General features: G+C 35.8%; 1 protein-coding gene across 3 annotated transcripts in view; it reads right to left on the bottom strand.

Annotated features, from left to right (window-relative positions):
- ARK2N (arkadia (RNF111) N-terminal like PKA signaling regulator 2N) overlaps positions 1 to 25,967 on the bottom strand; it is a 65,136-nt gene that overhangs the window by 15,290 nt on the left and 23,879 nt on the right. For 2 of the 3 annotated variants that reach the window (XM_079785091.1, XM_079785090.1), the window contains exon 3: positions 2,953 to 3,135. The exons of the other annotated variant lie outside the window; for it this stretch is intronic. In XM_079785091.1, coding sequence (XP_079641217.1) covers positions 2,953 to 3,135 — 183 coding nt within the window. The remainder of the gene's footprint in view (positions 1 to 2,952; positions 3,136 to 25,967) is intronic. 3 annotated transcript variants of the gene reach the window in all.

Here is a 25,967-nt window from a genome sequence, read left to right as displayed (position 1 = left end):
TAACCCCTGACTGGTCTGTTCAGTGGCTGGGTTTTTATTTTGTTGGGAGAGAAGATTAACCTTTAGAATAGTTATCTTAAATTCAAACCACAAGAATGACCATCCAATTGATACTAATAGTTCAAGTCTCTAAACTATAAACTGGCCATTGAGGATAAATTCTTTAACATTTACACATTTTAAGTACATTCAAATTCACAAAATGAGTTTCTTCAATAACCATTACATTAAACCTCGAGTGTATTAAGTTTTATTTATTACTCACATACCTGCATTGCTATATTTTGGGGGGGAGGAGGACTTTGAATAAGTCAATAAATGGCTTCATAAGAAAATGTCATGAGAATCTTTTGAACAGTGATGACCACGTCCTATGATGTACAAAAATCTACACATAATTTATGGCCTGATATAAGCATATGTTTTTATCCTAGAGAAATCATCACACACATGTACCAATAGACACACACAAGAAATGTTAGTGGCAGTATCATTTGGAATAGCACCTTAAATGTCCAATAAGAAAATGGATACGTCAATTGTGATATAATCATCCAGTGGAATACTAAGTAACAGTAAAAATGAATGAACTAGAGCCATATTTATTACCAAGAACAAAGCTCACAAAAGGTTCAACTAAAAAAGCAAGTTGCAAGTGATTATCTTCAATATAATATCAATTAGTATTAAAACATGCTTGTTTACAGACATGTAACAAATGCAATAAAAATACAAAATAATACAGAGTAATAGCAAATACCAAATTCATGACAGCTTTGGAGTGGGAATGGGAAAAATAAGGTGAATAAAGTTGAAGCCATGGGTATTTCCCTCCTCACATATTTTTGCCATGTTTTATTTCTTAAGACCAGTGGTAGGCACCTGAATGGTACTGTCTTTATAACTTTGTGTGACTGAAATTCAAAAAGATAATCAAATATATAATTAAGTACACAAAGGCTAATGATGTTTTGAATAGTCAAGCTAACAATTACTTGAATCTGAAAATGTGATGCTATTCCCAAAGCTGGGAAACTCTCGTGATACAAGACCCCATACCTTGTACTATTAGGCTGAATCATATGAAACTGCTGGGATTGTTGTAGGTCAAAAGTCAAATATTAACAATTTAGGTCAAACTAAAACAGACAGTCCTCGGGTTACGTCGGACTTGACATACGTCGTTTCGTGGTTATGTCGCCATCTCCCATTTATTTATAAAAAAAAGTTCTTGTCATTTCGATGTATGTACATATGTGCTTTATGTTTTTTATTATTTATTTACCACAAGTAAAGGTCAGGAATTGTTATCTTTCTTTTAAATTTTTTTACTGTTTCACTTCATTACTGCTGTGTATGTGCTCCATGTGAATGACATAGGTGCTTATGTAGGTGGGTTCCGACTTACGGCGAAGATCGCGTTACGTCAAGCTGTAGGAACAGATCTCCGACGTAACCTGAGGACCTACTGTATTAAAATTCTCTAAATGAAAAGCAAAAAAATAGGTAATTGTTCATGTTTTTCTCAAGCATTTACAATAAAGTGGTCTACTTAATGGCAAACTAAGAAAACAGAGAAATACTAGTAAAACTGAAGTAGAATGAACCATTTAATTGTCAATGGATGAAAAATGAAGATAAACTACCCAGTACACAGAACAAATTATAAAACTTAGGAACACATATTGCAGAAAATGTCAAACTACTCTCCTTTGATATAATGTATTACTACTTAACTCTTTTTAAAGTACTTATACATATTAATAAATCCTTAAAAGACCCTTGTTATGCAAAGCAAGTATTTGACATCCAGAAGAGAAACAGCTTATCTAAGGTCAAATAGGCAGTTAGCAGTCAAAACAGTTAAAATTAAGTCCAGGTCCTGCTCTGCTCCAAAATTAGTCAAAATAAATTAATTAGAAGCTCAACAACAAGCGATTTTATTTGCTTCCACCAAAAAGTATGAAAGGAAGAATTAAGGACAATGATCTATGGAGTTCTGTCTTTTTTATTTCCTAACAATTTAATATAAAAAGTTCTGAACTAAAACCCATTATTTGTGTAATACAAAACTCATTTCCCATAAACATTTTAGGTAGTGATTAAGTTACTAGATTCGCTCATAAAAGCCAAAGCAATTCATAATTTAAATAGAAAATTATCTTTCTATAACATGAAAGAAAATACACTACATAAAGTCTGTCAACAGCTTTCTCCTCCTTTCTTAAACTTAAGTGCTAGTACTTTTAGGGGGAAAAAAAAGGCTTAAATGAGAATATTGAAAGAGTTTTGAGAACCATATTGAAGGAAACTTGGAGGCACCTGTGCAAGGTTTCAAAAGTAATAGCAATGGGCTTTTTAGTGAATAAATATCACTCTTAAGAATCATCACAGAACCAAGATGAATAATGCAAGACAGGAAAGAAATTTTTCCGAGATAAAAGAGGCAGAAACTGTGAGAAAAGGATTAGAAAAGACAAATATGAAAACTACAGAGAGGAAATAACAGGGGCACTTCACACCAAGAGGTGGAAGAAACAGTGCAGCACTATATAGGAACAGCCCCACAGGGCAAGTATGAACAGGCCCCTCCCCCAAGCTGCAAGGCTGCTGTGCAGCTAAGTGAGGAAAACCATTGAGAAGTGGGGATGGGATAAGAAAGTATTAGGTCATCTGGGTGGTTTTTACATGTCAGGCATTTTTAACTCAAGAAATATGCATACTAAAATCTATTTATGCCTACAATTAATGTATTATATATTGTCATGTTTGCTTCCTCCTGATTTAGATGAATGACATGTTACCCAAATCTCCTTTACAGTTAGTTATAAATGGCACCCTGGATGCCTCTGGTTAGCCTGCACACCTCAGCAGGGCCCACTATGAGAAACACAGCTGCCAGGACACATGCACATTACATTATTAGAGAAGGGGAAGGGGAGGGAGACCAACCTGCCTCCGCATTCAGCTCCTCTAGAAGCCCGCAGGTCCTCCAGGTAGCTCCTGAGTCCTGGCCTCCTACAGAATTACTGTGCTCTTGAACTACTGCAGCCGCCAATAAAGTGTCCACATTTACCACTTCTGGGTCAGAGCTGGTGTCAGACATATCATAATAAGCTATAACTGGAGGTCCATCTAGGGAGGAAAGAAAATGTATACTTGTATCTAACTTGTGGGGTGAAAATACTTCTGAAACTAAGAGCCCTCTAAATGCCAGTTGCCTTTATCTTATTACTCTAGCTAATCAGAAAAGCTAATATTTACATCTAATATTTTGTACATGATGTGAAAGTGAAAAAGATAACCCAAGCTTACAAAGATAAGGGACACATTAGGGAAGGAGGAAAAGGTGTGTTATGAAGAACAGAAGACAAGACTATACTGAACAATGTTACACTGAACTGACATCATACTCTTAAAGAGCAAAAGATTAAGAAAAAAGACTCCACAGAGAAAGTGAAACTGATTTTTAAAGGAAAAAACAGATGCAAACTATTAAAACTCAATTTATATTTTTAAGAGAATGAATCTAGTTCTCTTAGTAGCTAATACTAAAACTCCCCAGTAGAGTCAAAGAAAATCAAATATGTATTTTTCTCTCTAAAGAAATAAGATTAACTAACACTAAGAGCTCTACCTGACTGACTTATTTCCAGGAAAGCCCTTTAAAATATCAGGGATGTTATACATTTTACAACATTCTACAAAAAGACAACACAAAATCCATCTTCAGAATTTTGCTTTGGATGTCTTGTGAGGGATATTTATATTTTCTTTTCCCCGAGAAAGACAAGCAATTCACACCCCAAGGAAATGATATGCAATCTTACGGATTATTTCAGAGGAAGATATTAAAGTTCTTACCAGAAAAATAAGAGATCCCTTCTACCTCCAAATCACCCTAACTAGCTAAAAAAAAGCAGCTCAGTTACAAAGTAATTACACTTCAGCAATTCATGCTAAAATAACTCAATATTCATGCTTGTATAATAGATGCATGCTTTAAAATGCTAAAGTTACCCTTTTTCTAACATAACAGCAAAAAGCTTTCAATCAAGAATGAAACACATCCCTTTCTACTACCTCCAATTTAGAAGCAGAAATAACAGAATGCTCTTTCTCCCAACAACTATCTATGAAGTGCAGGCAAATAATTTATTTTCATAAAGATTTTTTACTATCATCCAGCAAATTAACATTAAATACACCTATTTTATGAGACTCTTGATTATAAGAAATACATATGCCAATGAATCATTTAACTAAAACACAATGAAAGATTACTGTTTTAATACAAAAATCCATTGTGTAAACTGTCACTGAACAAAACACAGAACACACTTCGGGTATTTATCCCTTAAAACTAAGTTCCTAAACCATTGGTTTACATAGCAACATTAAAAAAAACAACAATAACACATGACCAAACATAAATGCAAATGAGTTAAGTGTCACTGTAAAAGGAACAGACATGTCACAATATGAAATTCTGACGATTGTTAACAGTTTGTTCACTACTTAAAAATAATTTCTAATTCTCCCAAAAGGGTAAATTAAGTTCATAAAATTCAAGTGTGGCCTCAGTATCAGTTGGCAATGGATTTTAGTTCAAATAGCAAAAAAGTTGTCTCATGTTTGAGGTTTTTCTTTTCTAATAAATAAAAGTGGTATCATTTATGGAGTTCTCGTCAGAGTTCAAAATGATTATGGAATAAAGATACTATGTAATGTCCAAATACTTGAGTGCAGAAGATATGAAGGTCAAGTACAATAATGACTATTTGACCAAATGTTCTATTTTTAAAAGGGCTTTATTTTTAAGTGTTTTGTGTTGACAAAAAAATAGTTATTTATATTAAAATTTATATCACTAATACCAATCAGAGCCACTTGCCCCACATCCCCCACCACAATCACCAAATTGAGGCAACAGGTCAACAGTCAAGTCAAAATTGTACCACTCCTACATGTATAATCATGCAAAAAAAGTATTAAGTATATATGTACATGCAGAGTGATATCACCTACCCAAGGAAATAACTTGTCTGAAAGTCTTCATCAGTAGGAAATACAAGCATAAACTTGTTATCTGGCTTCATTCTTGCATCTTCCACATTTCCAAACAGCACACCTTATAGCTTAGCTTAAATTTAGTATTCATCACAAACAAAGACAGTAATATTTTCATATTTTAATTGCACTTAACAGTTAAAACAAATGATTATCACTGTCATTTTTCTCATTTCCAGGATATTCAAATGATGACAAGTCAATACTATACAAACTTCAAAAAAGTAAAGGAATAGTTGCCTTTGAGACTTTGTCTTTCAACAGAAAACCACAATTAAGAATCCTGTATTCTGCCCTAGCTGGCTTGGCTCAGCGGATAGAGAGTTGGCCTTCGAACTGAAGGGTCCCAGGTTTGATTCTGGTCAAGGGCACATGTCCAGGTTGTGGGCTCCATCCCCAGTGGGGGACTTGCAGGAGACAGCCAATCCATGATTCTCTCTCATCATGGATGTTTCTCTCTCTCTCCCCCTCTTCCTTCCTCTCTGAAATCAATAAAAATATATTAAAAAAAAAAAAAAAAGAATCCTGTGTTCCAAGGTCATCTTACACTTATCAATAGCAAATCAAGATTAACTAAGAGATGTTTGATGCACTTAGCAGCAGGGTTTAGACTTTAAAGCACTAAATGAATATTAGTTAATTGATGGTGACAATTTGTAATATTCTTTTAAAAAATGACTCTTGCTGCACAGAATTAAGGAACAGGTAAGATCCTATAGTGAAATCATTTGCCTTTTAAAAGAAGGTATCTCTTGAACAAACAAATCAAAGCACCGAGAAGCTAGGAAAACTCAGCCACTAATATCAGAAGCAGTGATCTATACTTCCAATATGATGCTTGTCAATTCATTACAGGATGGAATAAACATGGTGATGCTGTCCTTCCTCTCACTTGATTACTGCTCTATGCTATTAAAACAACAGTACTGCTACTAAAATTTTGACTTTCAGAAACATCAAAATAGTCACTTCAACATGGAAACATTTCTGATTTCAAGTTATCATTAATGTAAGTACATTCCATGTTATTCAGACTCCACATTCTCCTATCTGCTAACTGTCACAATCTGAAAACAAAAATTTACAATAATGAACTCACTAGTTTTTCTACAATCATTAAAAGCATCTCTCTATAAGAGTAAATTTAACACCATCAGTTGAGAATTATTTGGTCTGTGGTTAATCCAAGCCCTATTTTTCTTACTTTTAGTTTGAAATTCTGCTGCTCGTTAACAATTACAAGGCAAGAAAAATTAAAGGCTGAGCAATCCACTGGCTACTTGTTTTATTTAAGAACATCAACTCATCCATTTTATGCTAGAAATAGGTTTGCACCCTCTTGCTGACCTCCTAGCCTATAAATATGTTCTAACTTTTCAAATACCAAAATGCAGATTTATCTTTGTCATCACACATTCCTAACACAGTGAGATTTACCCTTTTATGACCTTAAACCTCCTTCACTATTATCATCAAATATTTAATTTTATGAATTAGTTTTCTTTCAAAATGTTCTCTTCTTAATCTCATGGAAACAATTTGAATCACAAAAACAAAGCAAAATAAAACCTAATATCCTTTATTATATTTATCCCTGATAACCCCCCCTTTTCAAATTTAACAATCAAAAGCACAAATTTAAAACTATACAAGGTAATTACATAATTTACCACTCATTTTACAGATAAGAAATTTGAATCCTAGTGAGGTGGAAACAGAAGAGATTACAGTTCTTGTCAAGGGAATGAGGAATATACAAGATGAGAATGGGAGCAGCACAGAAGTAACACCCAGATTTTTGGCAGAGAACACATAGGTTGAAGTCCTGCCTACTACTTCCTAGCTATATGACTCAGTTTCTTCACAGGGTTATGGTGAGGGTTAAAGAAGATATAACACAGAAGGAGATAGGAGTTCAAAATAGGAGTTCAAATTTGGTCTGTTGCCCCACCTTTCCATTATAATTAGCACTTGCTCTACTTCATTATCTGTTTGCTTATCTTTGCATGTACTCTGCTATCCAAGGCATTCATGCAAGAAAGCTTTGAGAAAAACTGCACTGCATGGGCTGGTGCCTTATATTATAGACTAGAGGCCCGATGCATGAAATTTGTGCATGGGTAGGGTCCCTAGGCCTGGCTGGCGATCAAAGCCGATCTGTAGGGTAACCGGTGGGGCGGTTGGGGGCCCCTGCTGACACCCACCTTGGCTGGTCTGGCGCCACCCGCTCGCTGGCCTGGCCCCCCCACCGCCACCACCAGTCGCCTCCCTTGGCATCGCTCCCCCCCCCCCCATCATCGCGCCACTGCAGCTAGTCGCCTCCCTCTGTGGGGTGACTGGGGGGGGCGATTGGGGGGCTCCCCGCTGGCACCCGCCTTGGCTGGCCTGGGGCCTGTGGGAAGCTCCTGTGTTGAGTGTCTGCCCCCTCGTGGTCAGGGCACGTCATAGCGACTGGTCATTCCACTGTTCAGTCAATTTGCATATTAGGTTTTTATCATATAGGATTAACCCAACTTGTTAAGAAAATGCTTTGCTGGAATTAATGAGATCATCACAAATGTGACTTTCCTATTTTTATTTGTTTCAAGTGAAATGTCAGCTTAGATGTACTCATATAAAAGTGTTTCAAAACCAAATACAACTTAATTTGGATTATTTCATATTTAGCATCATCCTTGCCTACACAGCCCTTGCACTAACATGAGTGTTGTCAGTCTCCCAGTATGAAGTCTAATTAGTTCTAGGAAACAGGACTTGCTCTAGTATCCCTGAGGTACTTGAAAATGTCACTCTTCCCCCCCCCCCCTCTTAATTGCTAAGTCTTAGGCCCAAGGAAAGGTGGGATAATGAACCAATACATGGCTTCCCCCTTCAACTCCCATTTCTATGGCTATAGTAACATACAATAAAGCCCAGAGAAAATTCTATCTCTCCTCCCAACTACAGCCAATCTCCCAAAACCCCTTACTGGGAGAGGAAAAATCTATCTTGTTGCTACTAAAGGACCCCATATAGGCTCTGCACCCAGTCACTAAAGGGCCTGGGCACAGTACCATTCTCTACAACATCAAGAGAAGGGGAAGGGGATAGAAATCACACTCAGCCTCAATCCAGATACTGAGATTTTTAAAAGTTACAACTGGCCCTAGCTGGTTTGGCTCAGTGGATAGAGCATCGGCCTATGGACTGAAGGGTCCCGGGTTCGATTCCAGTCAAGGGCACATGCCCAGGTTGTAGGCTCAATCCCCAGTGGGGGGGCGTGCAGGAGGCAGCCAATCAATGATTCTCTCTCATCATTGCTGTTTCTATCTCTTTCTCCTTCTCCCTTCCTCTCTGAAATCAATAAAAATATATATTTTGTTTAAATGCACTTAAAAAAAAAAAGGTTATATCTGAAAGAGGAGTTCTCAGCAGAAGAACCTCAAGAGTTGCAGAAGGGAATTTGCATTTTAGGAAAACTTATCCAAGAAAAAACAGCTTTTTCATTACACACCAAAATATTCACCAATATGAAAATTTGTATTTTCAGATGAGAAAAAATATGAGAATATTTATGCTGTATTTTCACTATCAATCAAAAAATAAAATATACATAGAACAATTTGAAACAATAGAAAGCTGCTATTTTTAGAGTATCTCTTAGAAAAGATGAGTAATTTATCAACCAGAAGAGACAAAAATCTGTATGGAAAAGCACCTCTGTAGAAAATATAGCTTTAAATACAAAAAACTGCACTGTGTATATTTTCTTCAGAGTAACATCATAAAGTGATTTTAGTAAAAAGAAAAATGTCAAAAACATAGGGCTAAATGGAAATTAAATAGAGCAATGTACACTGAAATTTTATTTGGGAACTAAGTCATTTTTTTCAAATAAAACAATCAATGTCTGTTTTGTGCATTTCCCATTATACTAACCTCAATTACTAAAAATTTAGACACAAAATTTCCAAGGCAGAATATAAAATTTTAAGGATTATGTCTGTCTTATATCATCCTGGTAAATGACAGGTCATTCTGTCCACTCAAGAAAAGTTACCTATGATACTGATGAAGAGTTAATTTTGGAAGAATCCAAGAAAAGGTAAAAGCAAATATTTCACATTATCATGGTAGTTAAAAAGTTCATCACAAGAAAGAAAAACAATTTAAATTTAACCCTTCACTACTAACTACATACGTGGGAAAACCGAATCAAGAGGTTATTCAAAAGATAACTCAGGCTTTAGCCGGTTTGGCTTAGTGAATAGAACATCAGTCTGTGGACTGAAGGGTCCTGAGTTCGATTCTGGTCAGGACATATGCCTGGATTGCGGATTCAATTCCCAGTAGGGGGCATGCAGAAGTCAGATCAATGATTCTCTCTCATCATTGATGTTTTAATCTCTCTCTCCCTCTCCCTTCTTCTCTGAAATCAATAAAAATATATTTTAAAAAAAGTAACTAAGGTAACTTGTCCTGATAATCAAGAGAACCTATATAAACACAAGAAAGCCCTAGCCGGTTTGGCTCAGTGGATAAAGCGTCGGCCTGTGCCCAGGTTGCAGGCTCAATCCCCAGTAGGGTGTGTGTAGGAGGCAGCTGATCAATGACTCTCTTTCATCATTGATGTTTTTCTCTCCCTCTCCCTTCCTCTTTGAAATATATATATATATATATACATACATATATATACACACACACACACACACACATATACATATATATGTGTGTGTGTGTGTGTGTGTGTGTGTATATATATATACATATATATATATATATATACACACACACACACACATATATATATATATATATATAAAAATAAAACAAATGGCATTCTTAAAAAACACACACACAAGAAAACGGCACTGGAAGAGGTCACCATCTTTCAATATCTTTCTATTTCAGGGACAGATCAATGGCCTGCTGTTTTGAGGATTCAGATTTATAGAGAACAAAACTAAAATATTCACACCTACATCTACATACATGAAAAACATAAAAATTAGGCATGATTTTAATCACATCCAAATGTCTGATGTACCCTGCTAAAGATTCATCCATTCAGCTTTTTAACTACTACACAAAGTAGTCTAAATTTTATTTTCCAAATATTCTTCAATTTTTAATAGCATAACCTATAGGGTATTAAAGGTCAAGATTCTTTTCCTTTATATGTTAACAATGGTATTGTTATTTCCTTTATCAATATACCAGTTACAAAAAAAAACTGAAAATTATCCCCAAAACATATAAAATCTATTATTAGTTATACTAACTACAAACTATTACCATTCATTTCATTATGGAAAAAAAGCAGGTCTCTTGATTCAGGAACACCTAATCTGAATTAACTCATAGGGAATTACTAAAATAACAACACTGCCCTCAATAGAGTAACAAGGAACGCTTCCTTTTTAAATTTTTTATTTATCTAGGTTAGCTGTTACACTTCGGATACACAAGTTAAATAAAAGCTATAAAGGAAGTTCAGTAAAATAAAAATCACAGTAATGTGATAACACTCTTCCTAAATTTTAAGATTATAATATGAATAAGACTTTGTTGCCAAAGAATACACTTTCTCCTAGATTATTATTCCTTCATTTTTTAGGATGTATTTTTATTCTGTGCTGTGGTACTTTAATATAATATGAAAAGATCAACTCAAGCTTGGCCACTGTGGCTCAGTGGTTGAGCACCGAACCATGAACCGAGAGGTCACTGGTTCAATTCCCGGTCAGGGCACATGCTTGGGTTGCAGGCTCAATCCCCTGTGGGAAAGCGCAGGAGGCAGCCAAATGATCTTTCTCATCAATGTTACTATCTCTCTATCCCTCTCCCTTCCTCTCTCTCAAAAAAAAGACCAACTCAATACTAAAATAAAGTTTGTTTTCAATTCCCACTAACTTTCCTAAACTTCAGAGGAATTAAAAACAAAAAAATTTAAAAATACACATAGAAACTTGAAAGTTACTCATGCTGTTTAAAATTCATATTACCCATATAACTTTTCTAGACATTTAAAACATAAATTTCTTATCTATACAATGACTGAGGGCATATGTGCCATTTTTGGAGAGAATTTTAAGAATATTTCTTTTTTTTAAGAAGAGTATTTGAGAACAATTTTTATGTAACGAATTTAACAATACATTAATTTTAATAAATTTGCTGAAATTTTTTTGGTAGTTTTCTGCCATGTGGCATTCCACAAAATATTTTTCATTATGCCCTCACTGTACCACTTAAATAATACAAACAGAGAGAAGGAAATCAATATAAGCTCAACAACTATAATAGGTACAATCACTTAAAAGGTCTGTAAAATAACTTGCCTATAATTTGTTATTCTAAACAAATAAGCACAGCACAAAGCCTGTACACCATCTTTCCTATACCAATTTCCATGTAACTGTAACATTAGGTAAATTCGGTTGATATTAAAAATGAAAATTATCAGTAATATCAATTTTGGATGCATTGTTTACTCAACAGAAGGATCCCTATAGCATTTTTTTCATTAACAATCAGATTCAAATGATTTCGTTTCTAATATTATGGCGTGCATACAAATTTATGTAATAAATCTTATGTAAATTGAGATGTACCTATATTCAGAGTTCCTTGCTGTTACATCTACATACCAGTAGGGAATGACAAAAGCAATGAAGCAAAATAAATTCTTGTATATTCTTTTACTCAGGCTGCTAGTGAAACAAACAAGACGTCCAAAACCCTTCATTGACAATTTTAAAAGAAAAAGGTAAAATGGTGGTTTTTCCCCTCAATTTAATCACCCTAATTAGGTTTATATGTGGGCAACACTTTTTTTTTTACATACAAGTAAGAAGCTATGAATGGATATTATTATATTAATGACCTGAATCCATTAAAACCCATGTAGATTATTGCATAGTTATCTGTCTCTAGCAGTCTGTCAACTATAATGTTAATAAAAATACAAAATTAATTACAGAATTCTGAAGGAGATCCACACACACACCCTTGAGACTAGGCTCATACTCTGAATTGATAACAAAAAACCAGGCTATTCTCTTGGAGCCCCAAAATGACACTATCCTTTATTCTACTTCTAAGTGGAAGAGTAGCAAAAAACCCACTTCATGCAAAATATTAAATCTTAAGACTTTAGTCTCTAAATTAAAATTTTATTTGGGTTTTTATTATACTCAATTTTAATAATACACACATATATGCATCAATATAATTAAGAGAATTATTATTATACTAGAGGCCCGGTGCATGAATTCATGCATGGGTTGGGTCCAGCCAGCCCGTCCCAAAGGGGGCAGATTGGGCCAGGCCAGCAGGGGAGAGAGGATGTAGGGGAGCCCGATGGAGGTGAGGCCAGCCAGGGGAAGGGGCTGCAGCCAGGGGGAGGGGCCGCGGGTGGTTGGCTGGCCAGCCCCACCCCCGATCAGGGTGGGGGGCAATTGGAGGCTGGGCTGGGGGGGAGGGGCCGTGGAAGGTTGTGGGGGGCCAATCGGGGCCCCGATCAGGCTGGTTGGCCACCGCAGTGCACGTCATAGCGACCAGTCATTCTGGTCATTTCAGTCACTTGGCTTGTGTGTGTGTGTGTGTGTGTGTGTGTGTGTGTAAAAATATATAGATAATAGATAGCTCAAACAATCAGATCATTCTAATCTGCTAGTTAAAATTTTTTTTTTCCTGTCACCATTTGTCCCATTTATATCCTCTCCCACTTCCACCCACCTCCTCCCTAAATTCTCTTAACCTTTTGCACTCGGATGTCGAGTGTGACTCGACACGGTTAGCATCAGTAGCAGCTCTTTTTATACTCTTTGAATGTATCAATAATTTGAAATATAAAAAAAATCCAAATAAATAAGTTTGTATGAAAAGAAACTCCAGTTTTTTATTCTATTGCCACGCTTTGTAAAATCTGGGGTATTTAAAAAATTAAATCCCGAGTAGAATAAAGGAATCGAGAAAAAAGCGAGTGCAAAGGGTTAAAATGATTAGGTATCTATTGTCCTAGAACACCAAATTAGTACAAACTAGGCAGAAAGCAGCCTGCAGACAGATTATCAGAAAACACATTTACCTTTAGTGAGGGAATAATGCCTTCTTTTAAAACACCTACTAAATTCTATAAGCACTTATTAGAGAAATAAAATAATCCAGATGTGGGATTTTATTCTTAAATAGACAGCATTTCAATCATGTCTAGATTAATATTATAGGTTGAAAGAAGTTTCTTTCCAGCATTAACCCTGTATAAGACTACAAAAGAGTTCAAAGAGGATATACTCCTTATTCTGCTTAAAGTTCCAGAAAAATTAAGGGAATTCAAGGGAAATTAAGGGAAGACCACTAGGTACTTCTAAAACACCACCTACATAAAAATGCCACCACACAAAGCAAAAGTAATTCCCACTGCTTAGTATTAATACTTATAATCTTAAGAACAAAGACTTTGCCTAAGTGAAAGAGAATTCAATAACCTGCAAAAGCAGTCATGTTAAAAAAAATAGTATTAAAACTACTTCAAATACTTGATGCTTATTTAAATGTCCACAATACAGAAACAATTTTTTTTTGAAAGAGGAATTTTCAAATTGTGCAATCTGGAAAAGGTGTAATCATTTTAAAACACAACTCATAAAAACATTTTTTTCAAAACAATACTCAAGACAGTAACACCTCAAGGCCCTGAGAAACTAAAAATCAAGATAAAATTTATACACATGCTTCTGCTATATTATTCTTATGGTTAAATTCTCCAAACCACCAAATATCAAATTGTACTTTAAAATTAACTTTAATATTTTGTCATATATTCTATGAATTAAATCAATGTACTCTGGTATTCTAATTCTTTTTATAAAAACTTCTTTCCACAAAATCTTTATCCAAAATTATTAACATTCAACACCTCCTAAATATTCAAAATGTTATTCCTACCTTGAATATCAATTATTAAAACCTATGTTTGAACCCTGGTGTACTGTTGGTGGGAATGTAAATTGGTACAGCCACTATGAAAAAAAGTATGGAGGTTCCTCAAAAAATTAAAAACAGAACTACTGTCCCTAGCTGGTTTGGCTCAGTGAATAGCGCCAACCTGAGGACTGAAGGGTCCTGGGTTCGATTCTGGTTGCAGGCTTGATCCGAGCCCTAGTCAGGGCGGGTGTGGGAATAACCAATCGATGTGTCTCTCTCTCACATCAATGTGTCTCTCTCTGTGTCTCTCCTCTCTTTCCACTCTCTCTAAAAATCAATGAAAAATATCCTCCTGTGAGGATTAACAACAACAACAACAAAACACACACACACACAAAAAGATGATTAAAAAAAAAAGCCAGAATTACCATATGATCTAGCAATTCCACTTCTGGGTACAGATCCAAAGAAAATGAACACACTAACTGGAAAAGATATATGCACCCCATGTTCACTGCATTATTTATAACTAGAGGCCTGGTGCACAAAATTCTTGCATCTAGGGGGTGGGGGGCCCTCAGCCTGGCCTGCACCTTCTCGCAGTCTGGGAGCCCGCAGGGAGTGGGCCTAAGCTGTTAGTCAGACATCCTTAACACTGCCGCGGAGGCGCCACTGCGCTCAAGAGCCTTGAGCCCGGCTTCTGGCTGAGCGGAGCTCCCACAGGGGGAACACACTGACCACCAGGGGAAGCTCCTGCATTGAGCGTCTGCCCCTGATGGTCAGTGCACGCCATAGCAACCAGTCATTCTGCCTTTTGGTCAATTTGCATATTGGCCTTTTATTATATAGGATAGCCAAGACAAGGAAATAACTAAAGTGACCCTGGATAAATGAAAAGTAATGTTATATACACACACACACACACACACACACATATATGTGTGTGTACACACACATATATATGTATAAATAAAATATGAAATATTATTCAGCCATAAACAAGAGTGAATTCTTGCCATTTGCAACAACATAGATGAACCTTGAGGGCATTATGCTAAGACAGACAAAGACAAACACCTTATGATCTCATTTACACAGTAAACCCTGGATTTTGTAGACCTCAATTCAATGGACTTCAGATTTAAATGTGAAAATTAACACCCTATTAATTTTTTAATGCTTTTAACCAAGATTTGCTCACAATTATATTAACAGGTTATCTTTTTGTTATTAATTCACTTATTTTTAACAAAGTTTAGCAAATAGGCCATATTGAAAAAAAATACTGCAGTAATTTTGCTAACATAAACATTACATATCTACAACTATAGTCTAAATATTTAAATCTAAGAGTCATTATAAATCTGACAGTCATTATATAAATCTGACAGTCATTATACAATGACTAGTCTTTTTCATCAATTCATACATATTCTTAAATGAGAACTGAGCACATTAGCAAGCCTTTGCCAAAGTTAACTCCCAATTCTCAAACACTAAGTTCTAAAAAAAAAAAAAAAAAAAAAAAAAACAACACTAAGTTCTAAAAAGGAAACACCAAATCACAGTTATTTTTCAGTCAAAATTAGAAAAAGAAAAAAAATGGGCTCAGTCTATTACATTTTACAAGTTGCAAATATTTGGAAATAGAACTGAATTTAAAAAAATGGTGACAGTTTTTCTGAGTAAAGTTACAGATAAATTATTAAAATAAAGGTCTTGACTGTTTATATATGAAACTCCAAATATACTACCTATCCTTCCGCTTATAAACATAAAATTAAATTTTTTCCAAAGTTGCAACTTCATTAAATTTTAAAATAACTTTTTCATATTGAGAAATGACTGTTATAAATCTGAAGGGAAAGACTAATAAAATTTTGTTATAAGTAAATTCAGTAGAAAGCACAGTTTTTAAAAAAACAATTAGTGTTAATTTAGCAAAATTATATATTCTTATTGAAAATTTTCATCCTAATTTAGCTGTTTCTCACAATATTCTTTCCAATACAGAAATTGTCTGGAACCCTCCCTGGATGATGTCTGCCAGGCTACTAAGACACTGAACTTTAAATTAAAGCTCAAGATAAAAATGCACCTATGTAGCAGTGGAAAATACTGTTTTTCTCATGCATGACACCAAACACCAGTCTAAATCTGCTTTCTTTACAGTATCTTGCATAATAGGTACAGGGTATATATTTGCTCAAAAATTAATTCATTCTTCTTACATACAAATGCAATTTAATATTATAATTCATTAAAGACTAGGAGCAAACTAGTTCATTAAGTGGTATCTGGAAGAATGACATAAAAATGCTCATCTATAATAATAAAAGGCTTAAGCGACCATCGCAACCAAATGGACAACTGAACAGGCTGCGTGGGGCGACCAGGCCAGCAGTGGGGTTAGTGAGGGGCGACCAAACGACTGAGCAGCAGGCTGCGTGGGGCGACCAGGCCAGCAGGGGGGTTAGTGAAGGGCGACCAAATGACCAAACAGCAGGCTGCGTGGGGCAACCAAACCGGCAGGGGGGGCAGTGAGGGGCGACCAGGCCAGCAGAGGGGGGCAGTGAGGGGCGATCAGGCAGGGAGGTGAGCAGTTAGGAGCCAGTGGTCCCAGATTGTGAGGGATGTCCGACTGCCGGATTAGGCACGATCTGGCAGTTGGACATCCCCTGAGGGGTCCCGGATTGGAGAGGGTGCAGGCTGGGCTGAGGGGACCCGCCCCCCACCATCGCCCCCATGCACGAATTTCGTGTACCGGGCCTCTAGTATAGTATATCCATTCATAAGCTCTGGTATGAAATTAATTACATGATTCCCCCCCATTGGAATCAGAAGCAAGTCAGCAGTGTTTGTAGGAAATAAATGCTAAAAGAAATTAAATACTTACCTATTTGGATTCACTAAGATTCCCCATTTTACTTATTTATATTTTGGGCATAAAATAAGGATCATTACTATTATTGTATAAATATGGTTCTATGTTCCAACCACATGTAACTCAAGCTAAAATTTGTCAAGACTACTGTCTTTTGAATATCTAATTTTTTAAAAAGAAACGGTTTACTATAACTTTTAAGACATCATCAAAAGAAACTTACAATGGGCAAAAGCATATTCTTTCTTACGTAATCCAAAAAACATAGTTAACACAATTAATTTTGTGATAGATTCAAGGGTTCTGAAATATTCCCATTTTCAGCAAAGTTAACTGAAAAACTGTTACAAGTCTTTGGGAATATACTGCCAACATTTGGACAATTACCTAAAAATTAAAGGGCTGCTGTGGCAGTTCTTGGGAACCAGGCACCTGCATGTAAGCACCTGACGGGGTAATGCTTTGGCCAACTAGCTGCATTTTTCAGTTCCCTGGATTCCAGTAGTGGCTTGTTCTCTTCGTCAGTGTCAAGATGAGTTAACTTTTCCATCCACACGTGGAACTTCTCCTCTGTCTGCCTCTGCATCTTGGAAAAACAACTCATGGCCTCTTCTAGGACACTGCCTATGCAGTTCCTAACACACACAGCACCCCTGTCAAGCAATCCTGGAATTTCCCTGGGCGCTCCTTCAGATCCCCAAGCACGACTGATGTCAGCTTTAAAGACATTGAGGCCATTTGATAAAACAACATTAATTCAGAAAATTGCATTTTTATTAAGACATGCTTATTTAGGAAAATAGCATAAGCATTTCTAAGAGCGGCCATATAGAGCATTGCTAAGCAGCACTTAAATTAACCAAACAAAAGTAATTCCAAGAAAAATAAAATATCAACATAACACTACCATTCTTCATAGCTTCGATGTATCTGCTTGGGAACACATATTCGGTAACTATACAACTGTTAATCTATAACTGATTTTCAACCCTTTGCTAATAAACAAATAACAACTAGGAGTGTTTAACAAATACCAAAACCTAGGGGGGCTCCAAGGCATTGTAGATTTGTTTTGTTGTTTTGCTTTAAGCGCCCCAGGTGATTTAAATGTACAACTTTGGTTGAGAACCACTGTATCCTTGAATATTTTATTGCTTTGACTATAAAATTCTAAAAGTCATTTTGGCAGCTGACCCATAATAAATCAGTATACAATAATTCTCAGCTGTAAGTTTTATCAAATGCTCCTTTTAGGTTTTAAAAATTCTTTATGGAGCCCTGGCCGGTTTTGCTCAGTGGATAGCGCATCGGGCTGGGGATAGAAGGGTCCTGAGTTCGATTCCAATAAAGGGCACATGCCGGGCTTGTGGGCTTGATTTCCAGTGGGGGGCATGCAGGAGGCAGCCCAATCAATGATTCTCTCTCATCATTGATGTTTCTATCTCTCCCTCTCTCTTCCTCTCTGAAATAAATAAAAGTATATATATTTAATTCCTTATGGAAAACCACGTAAAAAATATACACAATCCATGTATATTTCTGAGTCAGCTTTTTACAAACTCTAGTCTTTGCAATGTGTTACAAAGTTTGTCTCAAAAAAATAGTTTTGTGGTTAAGTTTGGGATATGCTACAAATCATCTCCCCCTCTGGAGAGCACATTAATGGCTGATTTGTCTTGCAGTAAAGAAACCTGTTTGGCCCAGCCAGTGTGGCTCAGGGGTTGAGCGTTGACCTATGAACCAGGAGGTCATGTTCAATTCTCAGTCAAGGCATGCCTGGGTTGCGGGCTCAATCCCCAGTGTGGGGCATGCAGGAAGCAGCTGATCAATGATTCTCTCTAATCACTGATGTTTCTCTCTCTCTCTCCCCCCCTCTCCCTGTCTCTCTGAAATCAATAAAAATATATGAAAGAAAAAAAAAGAAAGAAACCTGACCCAGCACTTCCCAATGTACGCATAGTGTAGGCAGAACAGTAGTTTCATAGGATTTCAGTTTAGGATATGTTCCTCTACATATACTGTTTTATCTTGAACTAGGCCAGATCATCTTTGATTTGGGTCTCTTAAAAAAAAACACCTAATTATACTGAACTCTTCATTTCTTCAGGGAGCTATTAAAAATTTTCATCTCCTCAGACCACTTGACTACACTACCTAAAGTGGCTTTGCAACCTTTCCTAGTCCATCTTTATCTCTTCTATCCTGCTTTATTACTAACTAGAGGCCCGGTGCACGACATTCGTTCACTGGGGGGAGGGGTGATCCCTCAGCCCAGCCTGCATCCTCTCACAGTCCGGGACCACTCGTGGGATGTCCGCCTGTGGGGAGTGGGTATAAGCCAGCAACTGCACATCACCAAGGGGTCCTTAGCGCTCCCGCCACCACTGGTGCTCCCTCTGTGAGAGCGCCGCTAAGCCAAAAGCCAGGCTCGCTGCTCCTTAGCACTGCTGCAGAGGCAGGAGAGGCTCCTGCTGCTGCGCTTGCCAGCTGTGAGCCAGGCTTCTGGCTGAGCAGAGGTCCCACAGGGGGAGTGCACTGACCACCAGGGGGCAGGCTCCTACATTGAGCCTCTGCCCTCTGGTGGTCAGTGTGTGTCATAGCAACCAGTCGTTCTGCCGTTCGGTCAATTTGCATATTAGCCTTTTATTATATAGGAGGATAGGATAGTATATATTCCTACCTGATAGCATGATAGCTCATTTATTGTTTGTTTCCTCAAAAAAAAAAAATTAAGTTCCATGAGGGCAGGGACTTTACATTCACTATTGCATAGGAGGTGCTCAAATATTTACTGAATAAATGAATGATGGAATCAATCAATCTTGGCCTTATATCATCTACTTGTACCATAAAGTCTTCTAAAGAATAATTCTATGAAATGCTCTATTGTAATTAATCCCAGATATTTCTGGAAATGTGGTTCAATTTATCTCAGTGACTTTTTGTGAAGATACAAGAGAAAAACTTATCAATTCTCAGTATTAAATGTTTCTCTTAGAAATGAGAAATGACAATGAGAACTGCTTAAAGCATCATGCCACCTCTTTTCAATGCCAAAAAAGCTATGAGACAAATTTTTAACCCCATTCTACCTAGAAAAAAAAACACAAAAAAACCCTCAAGTCTGTTGCCAACCTTCCCAATAACTTCATCTTATTCCTTTCCCCTAATTAGTCTAGCCCCTTCTTCATGTTTAAAAAAAAAATCTTTTCTATACATAAACTTCCTCAAGAAGGACTTACCTCTCACCAGAGGGTAGTATAGTTAGCTTATTGAAAGAAGTGGAATTTAAAGAATATTAAACTTTCTTTAAGCAGTTTATTCCCATTTTCAATGCTGGGTAAACCTAATTGTATAGGACAGAAAATCAGATAGCTACTTTGATCTGTTACAGATTCCGGCATTGCTTATTTTTCAACAAAAAATGAAAAATGGTATTTAAAAGCTGAATTCAGAAAATGTTCTGAAAATACTCATGCTGGATTCAATGAAGCCTCATAAAAATGACTACCAACAATAAATACTGATAAGCAAAATAATTCCAGATCTTAAAAACAGGAATCAATTATACAATGGTCAAAACTCATAGTGCTTACAACACCAAGAGTGAACCTAATGTAAACTATGGACTCTGAATGACAATGATGTACCAATGTAGGATCATTGACTGCAACCAACGTACCACTCTGGTGATGGACATTTATCAGGGGTGAGGCTGTGCATGAGTGGAGACAGGAAGTATATGTGAAATCTTTGTACCATCTGCTCAATTTTGCTGTAAACCTAAAACTGCTCTAAAAAATAAAATCTATTTAAAAAAAACAACACCAAACCAGGGACCATATTCTTACCTTAAATACACATTTATTCTTTTATTGACACTAAGACATATCCTACTTTGAGAAAAAGCATTATATCAAAAGTAAAGCTAATGCTTTTGCATGTACAAAGTTAATATAGGTACTCACTTTAGGAAATAAGTTAGAAAAAGCACGCTGAATACTTTGGTGCTTTAACATTAGAGATTGCCAAAGGATAGCTTCTAAATTTAACGTAACATTATCCAGACATTGTAGCATAGAGAAAACCACATTTAATGAATGCATGCTTTTAAAATTATCACTCAAATGGAGTAAAAGTAAAAGGGCTTATGCTTAGTTAACTAATATAGAACTGTGCTGTGGTTTTTATAACTAATAAGATTTTTTAAAATCAGACTCCAATTTGATAGCCATTAGCCATGACAGAACTACCAGTTGCACAATTGATGTTTAGCTCTGACTTAAAATATCACTGGCTCAACTGAGTTCTCAGCCACAACTGCAGACTGTCATCACTGGGGGAACTTTAAAAATGCTGATGCCTTTATGCCAAGTAAAATAAGTCAGACAGAAAAAGACAAATACTGTATTAATTTCACTTATATGTGGAATTTAAAACTGAACTCATAAAGATAGAGCAGTTGGTGGTTGGGGGAGGGAGAATAAAGATGATCAAAGGATATTAACTTCCAGTTATAAGACAGTAAGTTCTAGGAATGCAATGTACAGCACGGTAACTATAATTAACAATACTTACTGTATTGTATATTTGAAAGTAGCTGAGAGCAGACCTTAAAGTTCTCAATATACACACACACAAATCATAACTATGTGAACTGATAGATGTGTTAACTGACCTTGCTGTGGTAATCATTTAACAATATAAACATTTATCAAATATTCAATGTTGTACACCTTAAATTTACACATTGCTTTATATATAATATGTATGTATATTATAATATACATACATATTATATATATGTTATATATATGTTATATATATATACATATATATATATATATATATATATATATATATATATATATATATATATATGTCAATTATATCACCAAAAAGCTGGGGGGAAGGGGAGAATGCTGACACCTGGGTGAGATCCAGAGGTTATTATTTAATTGGTCTGGAGTGGGGTCTGGGCATCCTAAGTTTTAAGTGCTCCCCAAGTGATTCTAATATATAGAGCCAGATTAAAAGCTGCATGGATTTTACCTGCCTCATCTGCATTTACTAAATTGAAAATAGGAATTTACCATCTGATTACTCTGTCTCAGCGTTTTGTTACCAATGTATTTAGTGAGTTTCCTTAATAGCTACTAAAATACAAACAGATTATAAAAGACTTAAAGTGGGGATATGGGACTTTCAGCACTTCATATTCAATCTAGGGAAAAGGTCATGGTATTCCCATAATGGGTTTGTGGTCCTTTAACGTGAGTCCCCACTGCTTAAATTAATATTAATTTTTTTCCAAGTAATACAATTTCCAATAGGTTAAGAACCCTCACAAATCATAAGAAAAACAAATGTGGCAGCAGGAAAATGTGCAAAGAACATGAATAGACTATTTACCAAAAGAATACAAATGGCCAAACATGATTTTCCAATTTCACTAGTGATCAAAGAAATACAAATTAACACTAAGATACAATTCTTCCATCAAATCAGCAACTTTTAAAAAACAATAGCAAGAATGTAATGCAACAAATACTCAAGCTCCTAGATGGAATAAACTTAAAATATTCTTAAAAAGCAGTTTGACAGTATGTGTCAAGAGTCTTAAAGTGCTCATACCCTTTTGAATAAGAGTAAAAACTAAAAACAGCCCAAAGAACCATCGTTAGGGAAGCTCTCTTAGTTAGCTAATTTTTTTTAGAGAGAATACTATGTTTTGGTTAAATGCTCAAAATGCAATTAAGAGGAAAGGAAAAGAGAAGTATGTATACACAATACGATAATTTTTTGTTATATATTATGGAAAGCAACATACTCAATGTTAACAAAAGGGTTTGAGTGATTTTAATCTTCTACTTCACAGTTTTCTACTTTCAAAAATTTCTACAAAGGATTTACTACCTCAAACATTTCATTTTTAAATTTCCAAGCAAGAGTTAACTGATCAAGCATAAGTCTCCACCTCAGAAAAACTGTGAGGTAAGATGATACCTTATCATGATGTATTTCAGTGCACACATGTGTATGGTGAATAATGGGTGGTGAGATCTTGGCTTCAATGGGACTAAGTTGTTCTAACCTGGCCAAAGATGAGAATTTAGGTGATCTCAGACAGTTGTCCTCAACAGCCTCCCTGACATGCTCCAAAATAGACCAACTAGATTTTCTAAATGCAACCCTTCCTACCAAAGTGGGTACAATTTTTGGAACCTCAGTCTGAGCAGGCATTTATATGGTGACTATTAAACTACACAAAAGCAGGTCATTTTAGTCAAGACAAGGTGAAGCGACCCTATGGTTTTACTCTAGGGTAAATAGAGTTATGAAAAACAAGTATTGAAAAAACTTTTCCCCACTGACATGCACACTGATGCATGTGAGTTAGTCTATTCAGAGAATTTCTTGAACTGAATGAAGTCTGATATCCATTATTCATATTCACTAAAATCAAAATTTCCTGTAAGAGCAGACTTTCCAGATCTAGTCTCAAGTTAAAGTGATTTTACCGAGAGGAACTCACCCCTACCCGGAGAAAAAATGTTCTACTCAAAAAACTGCCAGGTGATTAATAGTATAAAAAGATAATCAATAGCCCTGGACGGTTTTGTTCAGTGGATAGAGCGTTGGCCTGCAGACTGAAGGGTCCCGGGTTTGATTCTGGTCAAGGGCACATGCCCGGGTTTGTGGACTCGATCCCCAGCAGGGGGTATACAGGAGGTAGCCAATCAATGATTCTCTCTCATCATTGATATTTCTATCTCTTTTTCCCTCTCCCTTTCTCTCTAAAATCAATAAATATATTTTTTAAAAGATAATCTATAAAAATAAATGAGACATTTGATAACAGCCCTGAACACTCAAGACCACCACATAGTATTTTTATATTAATATGCACTACAAAATACTCTTATTTTTGCTCATTTTCAAGGCCCCCAAATGAAAGAACTGTCAAAATAGTCTTGGTATGATACCTCCAAAAGGACTCTTAAAACAGTAATATATTTTCAAAAATTTCAAATAAGAGAATGATCTAATATACACGCACACTAAGCTGCCCGCTAGTTAACTGTGAACTAAAAGTCTTCATAAACACCTGTTGCCCAGATACCAAACTCAATTATTAAGCATTATCATGCACTATATAAGCCTAGTCATTACTTATTTTCACTCTTATAAGAAAACACATTGTTAAATTATTTGGCGTAAGAGAACATTTAGCATAATTCCTTCAACGTTTAAGCTGCTGCCAAACAAGAGCTTCTAAATGAAGCATTTTCTGAATTATTAGATTACCCTGATAAAATATGATAGCAAGAATCTCAGTTTTTACTTTTTCTCTTTGTTTCCATTCTGTGTAAACAGCTGAATTCAAATTTCAACATCCAAGAGATTCTGTTAGGCACATCCAGTTAGTTTAAGGTTCACCTGAATGTCCATGTTGTTGCACTCAAGTCAGCTCATAATTTATCCCATCTTTACAATTTACACTTTTCAACTGCCCTTGCTACAAGTTTGAGTGTGTCCCCCTTCTCCAATCATGTGACTCAGAAACCTGAAGTAAAAATTATTATATCAAAAATGCACAATGTCGTAACTTTTCTGGGATAACAATATGGACAGTTTAAATGTCAACTTAATATTTAAACTTAGGCTGTTCTAACTTTGCTGCTTTGCTTAATTCTAGGAAGACCATTCATACATGTCTTGTGTGAACAGCACTTCCTGAAACTGTGCAAGGCACAGCACAGGCAGTCATATACAGCGACCCTGCACCTTACCTAACATTGGATTCTCCATGATTACCTTAGAAAACTCTCTATTTTCAAAAGCCACAAACTTACTAAATGGTGTGAACAACAGAAACTAAATTATAGATCCAGTTAATTTACTTTGAGGTTTTAGTTAGTATACAATTCAGAATAGAAAAGAAACAAACCAATGGTGTTTTAGTTTTAAACACTGGTCAAGGTAGTCAAAGAGATTTGGAAAATATGAACAAAGCACACCTAACTTATAAGCCAAACAGGGAGAGTGCCCATGAAGACATTTCTCATGCTACCCTTGCTACCTCTACAATAGTATCTATTTTCAAAGAGAATTTTTTTCACCCACTTCTTCTACCTTTCCCAAAAAAAAGGCAAAGTATTGGGGTGGTTACATAAAAATTTGTTTAGTGAGTGAAATTAAGCACTGTATCAAGAGATCCATCATTATCTTGGTTAGCAGATTAGTACAGAACATAAGAATGCTTGATCAAACAATTTTATAGATATTAAAAGCTTTAAAATTATTAAATGCAAAACTGAAATATACTAGAATCAGCCTCAGAACTCCAAAGTCTGCTTCACTCATGCATTCAATTGATGAGCTTCAATTAAATCCCTTCCCCATTAATTTTAGGAAAAGAACTACCATAGGAATTCAATAGGTATTAAAACAGTAAGCATTTCTAATGACTGTAAACCTCTAACATACCATATGAATGTGTTTTTTATTATAAATTATAGAGCTTTAAAACCAATCATTCTTGTTACTGAGTCTGTATAAGTATTGTTAGCTATTGGTTTAATTAACCAATATTTTTTCTTCAAATATTCTTTGTATATCAGCAATATGTTGTCTTCATGTGTAAAAACAAAACAAAAAAAATCTTTCAGAAAAATAGAAGGAAAAAACAGTCACCCATAAAACCAAAATTTCCCCTTTAATGTAGTAATAAGTAATGCTGCTGTGATCTACTAAGTGCCATGTAATTTACAGAAATTCCTAATCATAAGTCTCTTTAATAAGAACCCACCAATTACTAACAATTCAAACCTCATCTTTCTCCCACGATGAGATCTCAATACTGCCTTTGTAGAGCACAGTACCAGATGTGATAATATGGAGAAAGCAGGATGTCAAACATGTAATAAATAAGATCCTTACACCAGCGAGAGCTGAACAAGCAAATTTCAAGCAAACTTTTTAAAGCTTAGGAAGTAAGGGGGAAACTTTGAGAAAAAAAAACCAAACATTCTTTTCGATGAGAGTGACAACTTAGAATAGAAAAATGTGTGTACTAGCTTATCATGCACTGAATGAGGAA

Source organism: Cnephaeus nilssonii (genome assembly GCF_951640355.1).
Source record: "Cnephaeus nilssonii genome assembly, chromosome: 11".
Taxonomy (NCBI): Eukaryota; Metazoa; Chordata; class Mammalia; order Chiroptera; family Vespertilionidae; genus Cnephaeus; species Cnephaeus nilssonii.
This window is presented reverse-complemented; position numbering and strand designations above follow the sequence as displayed.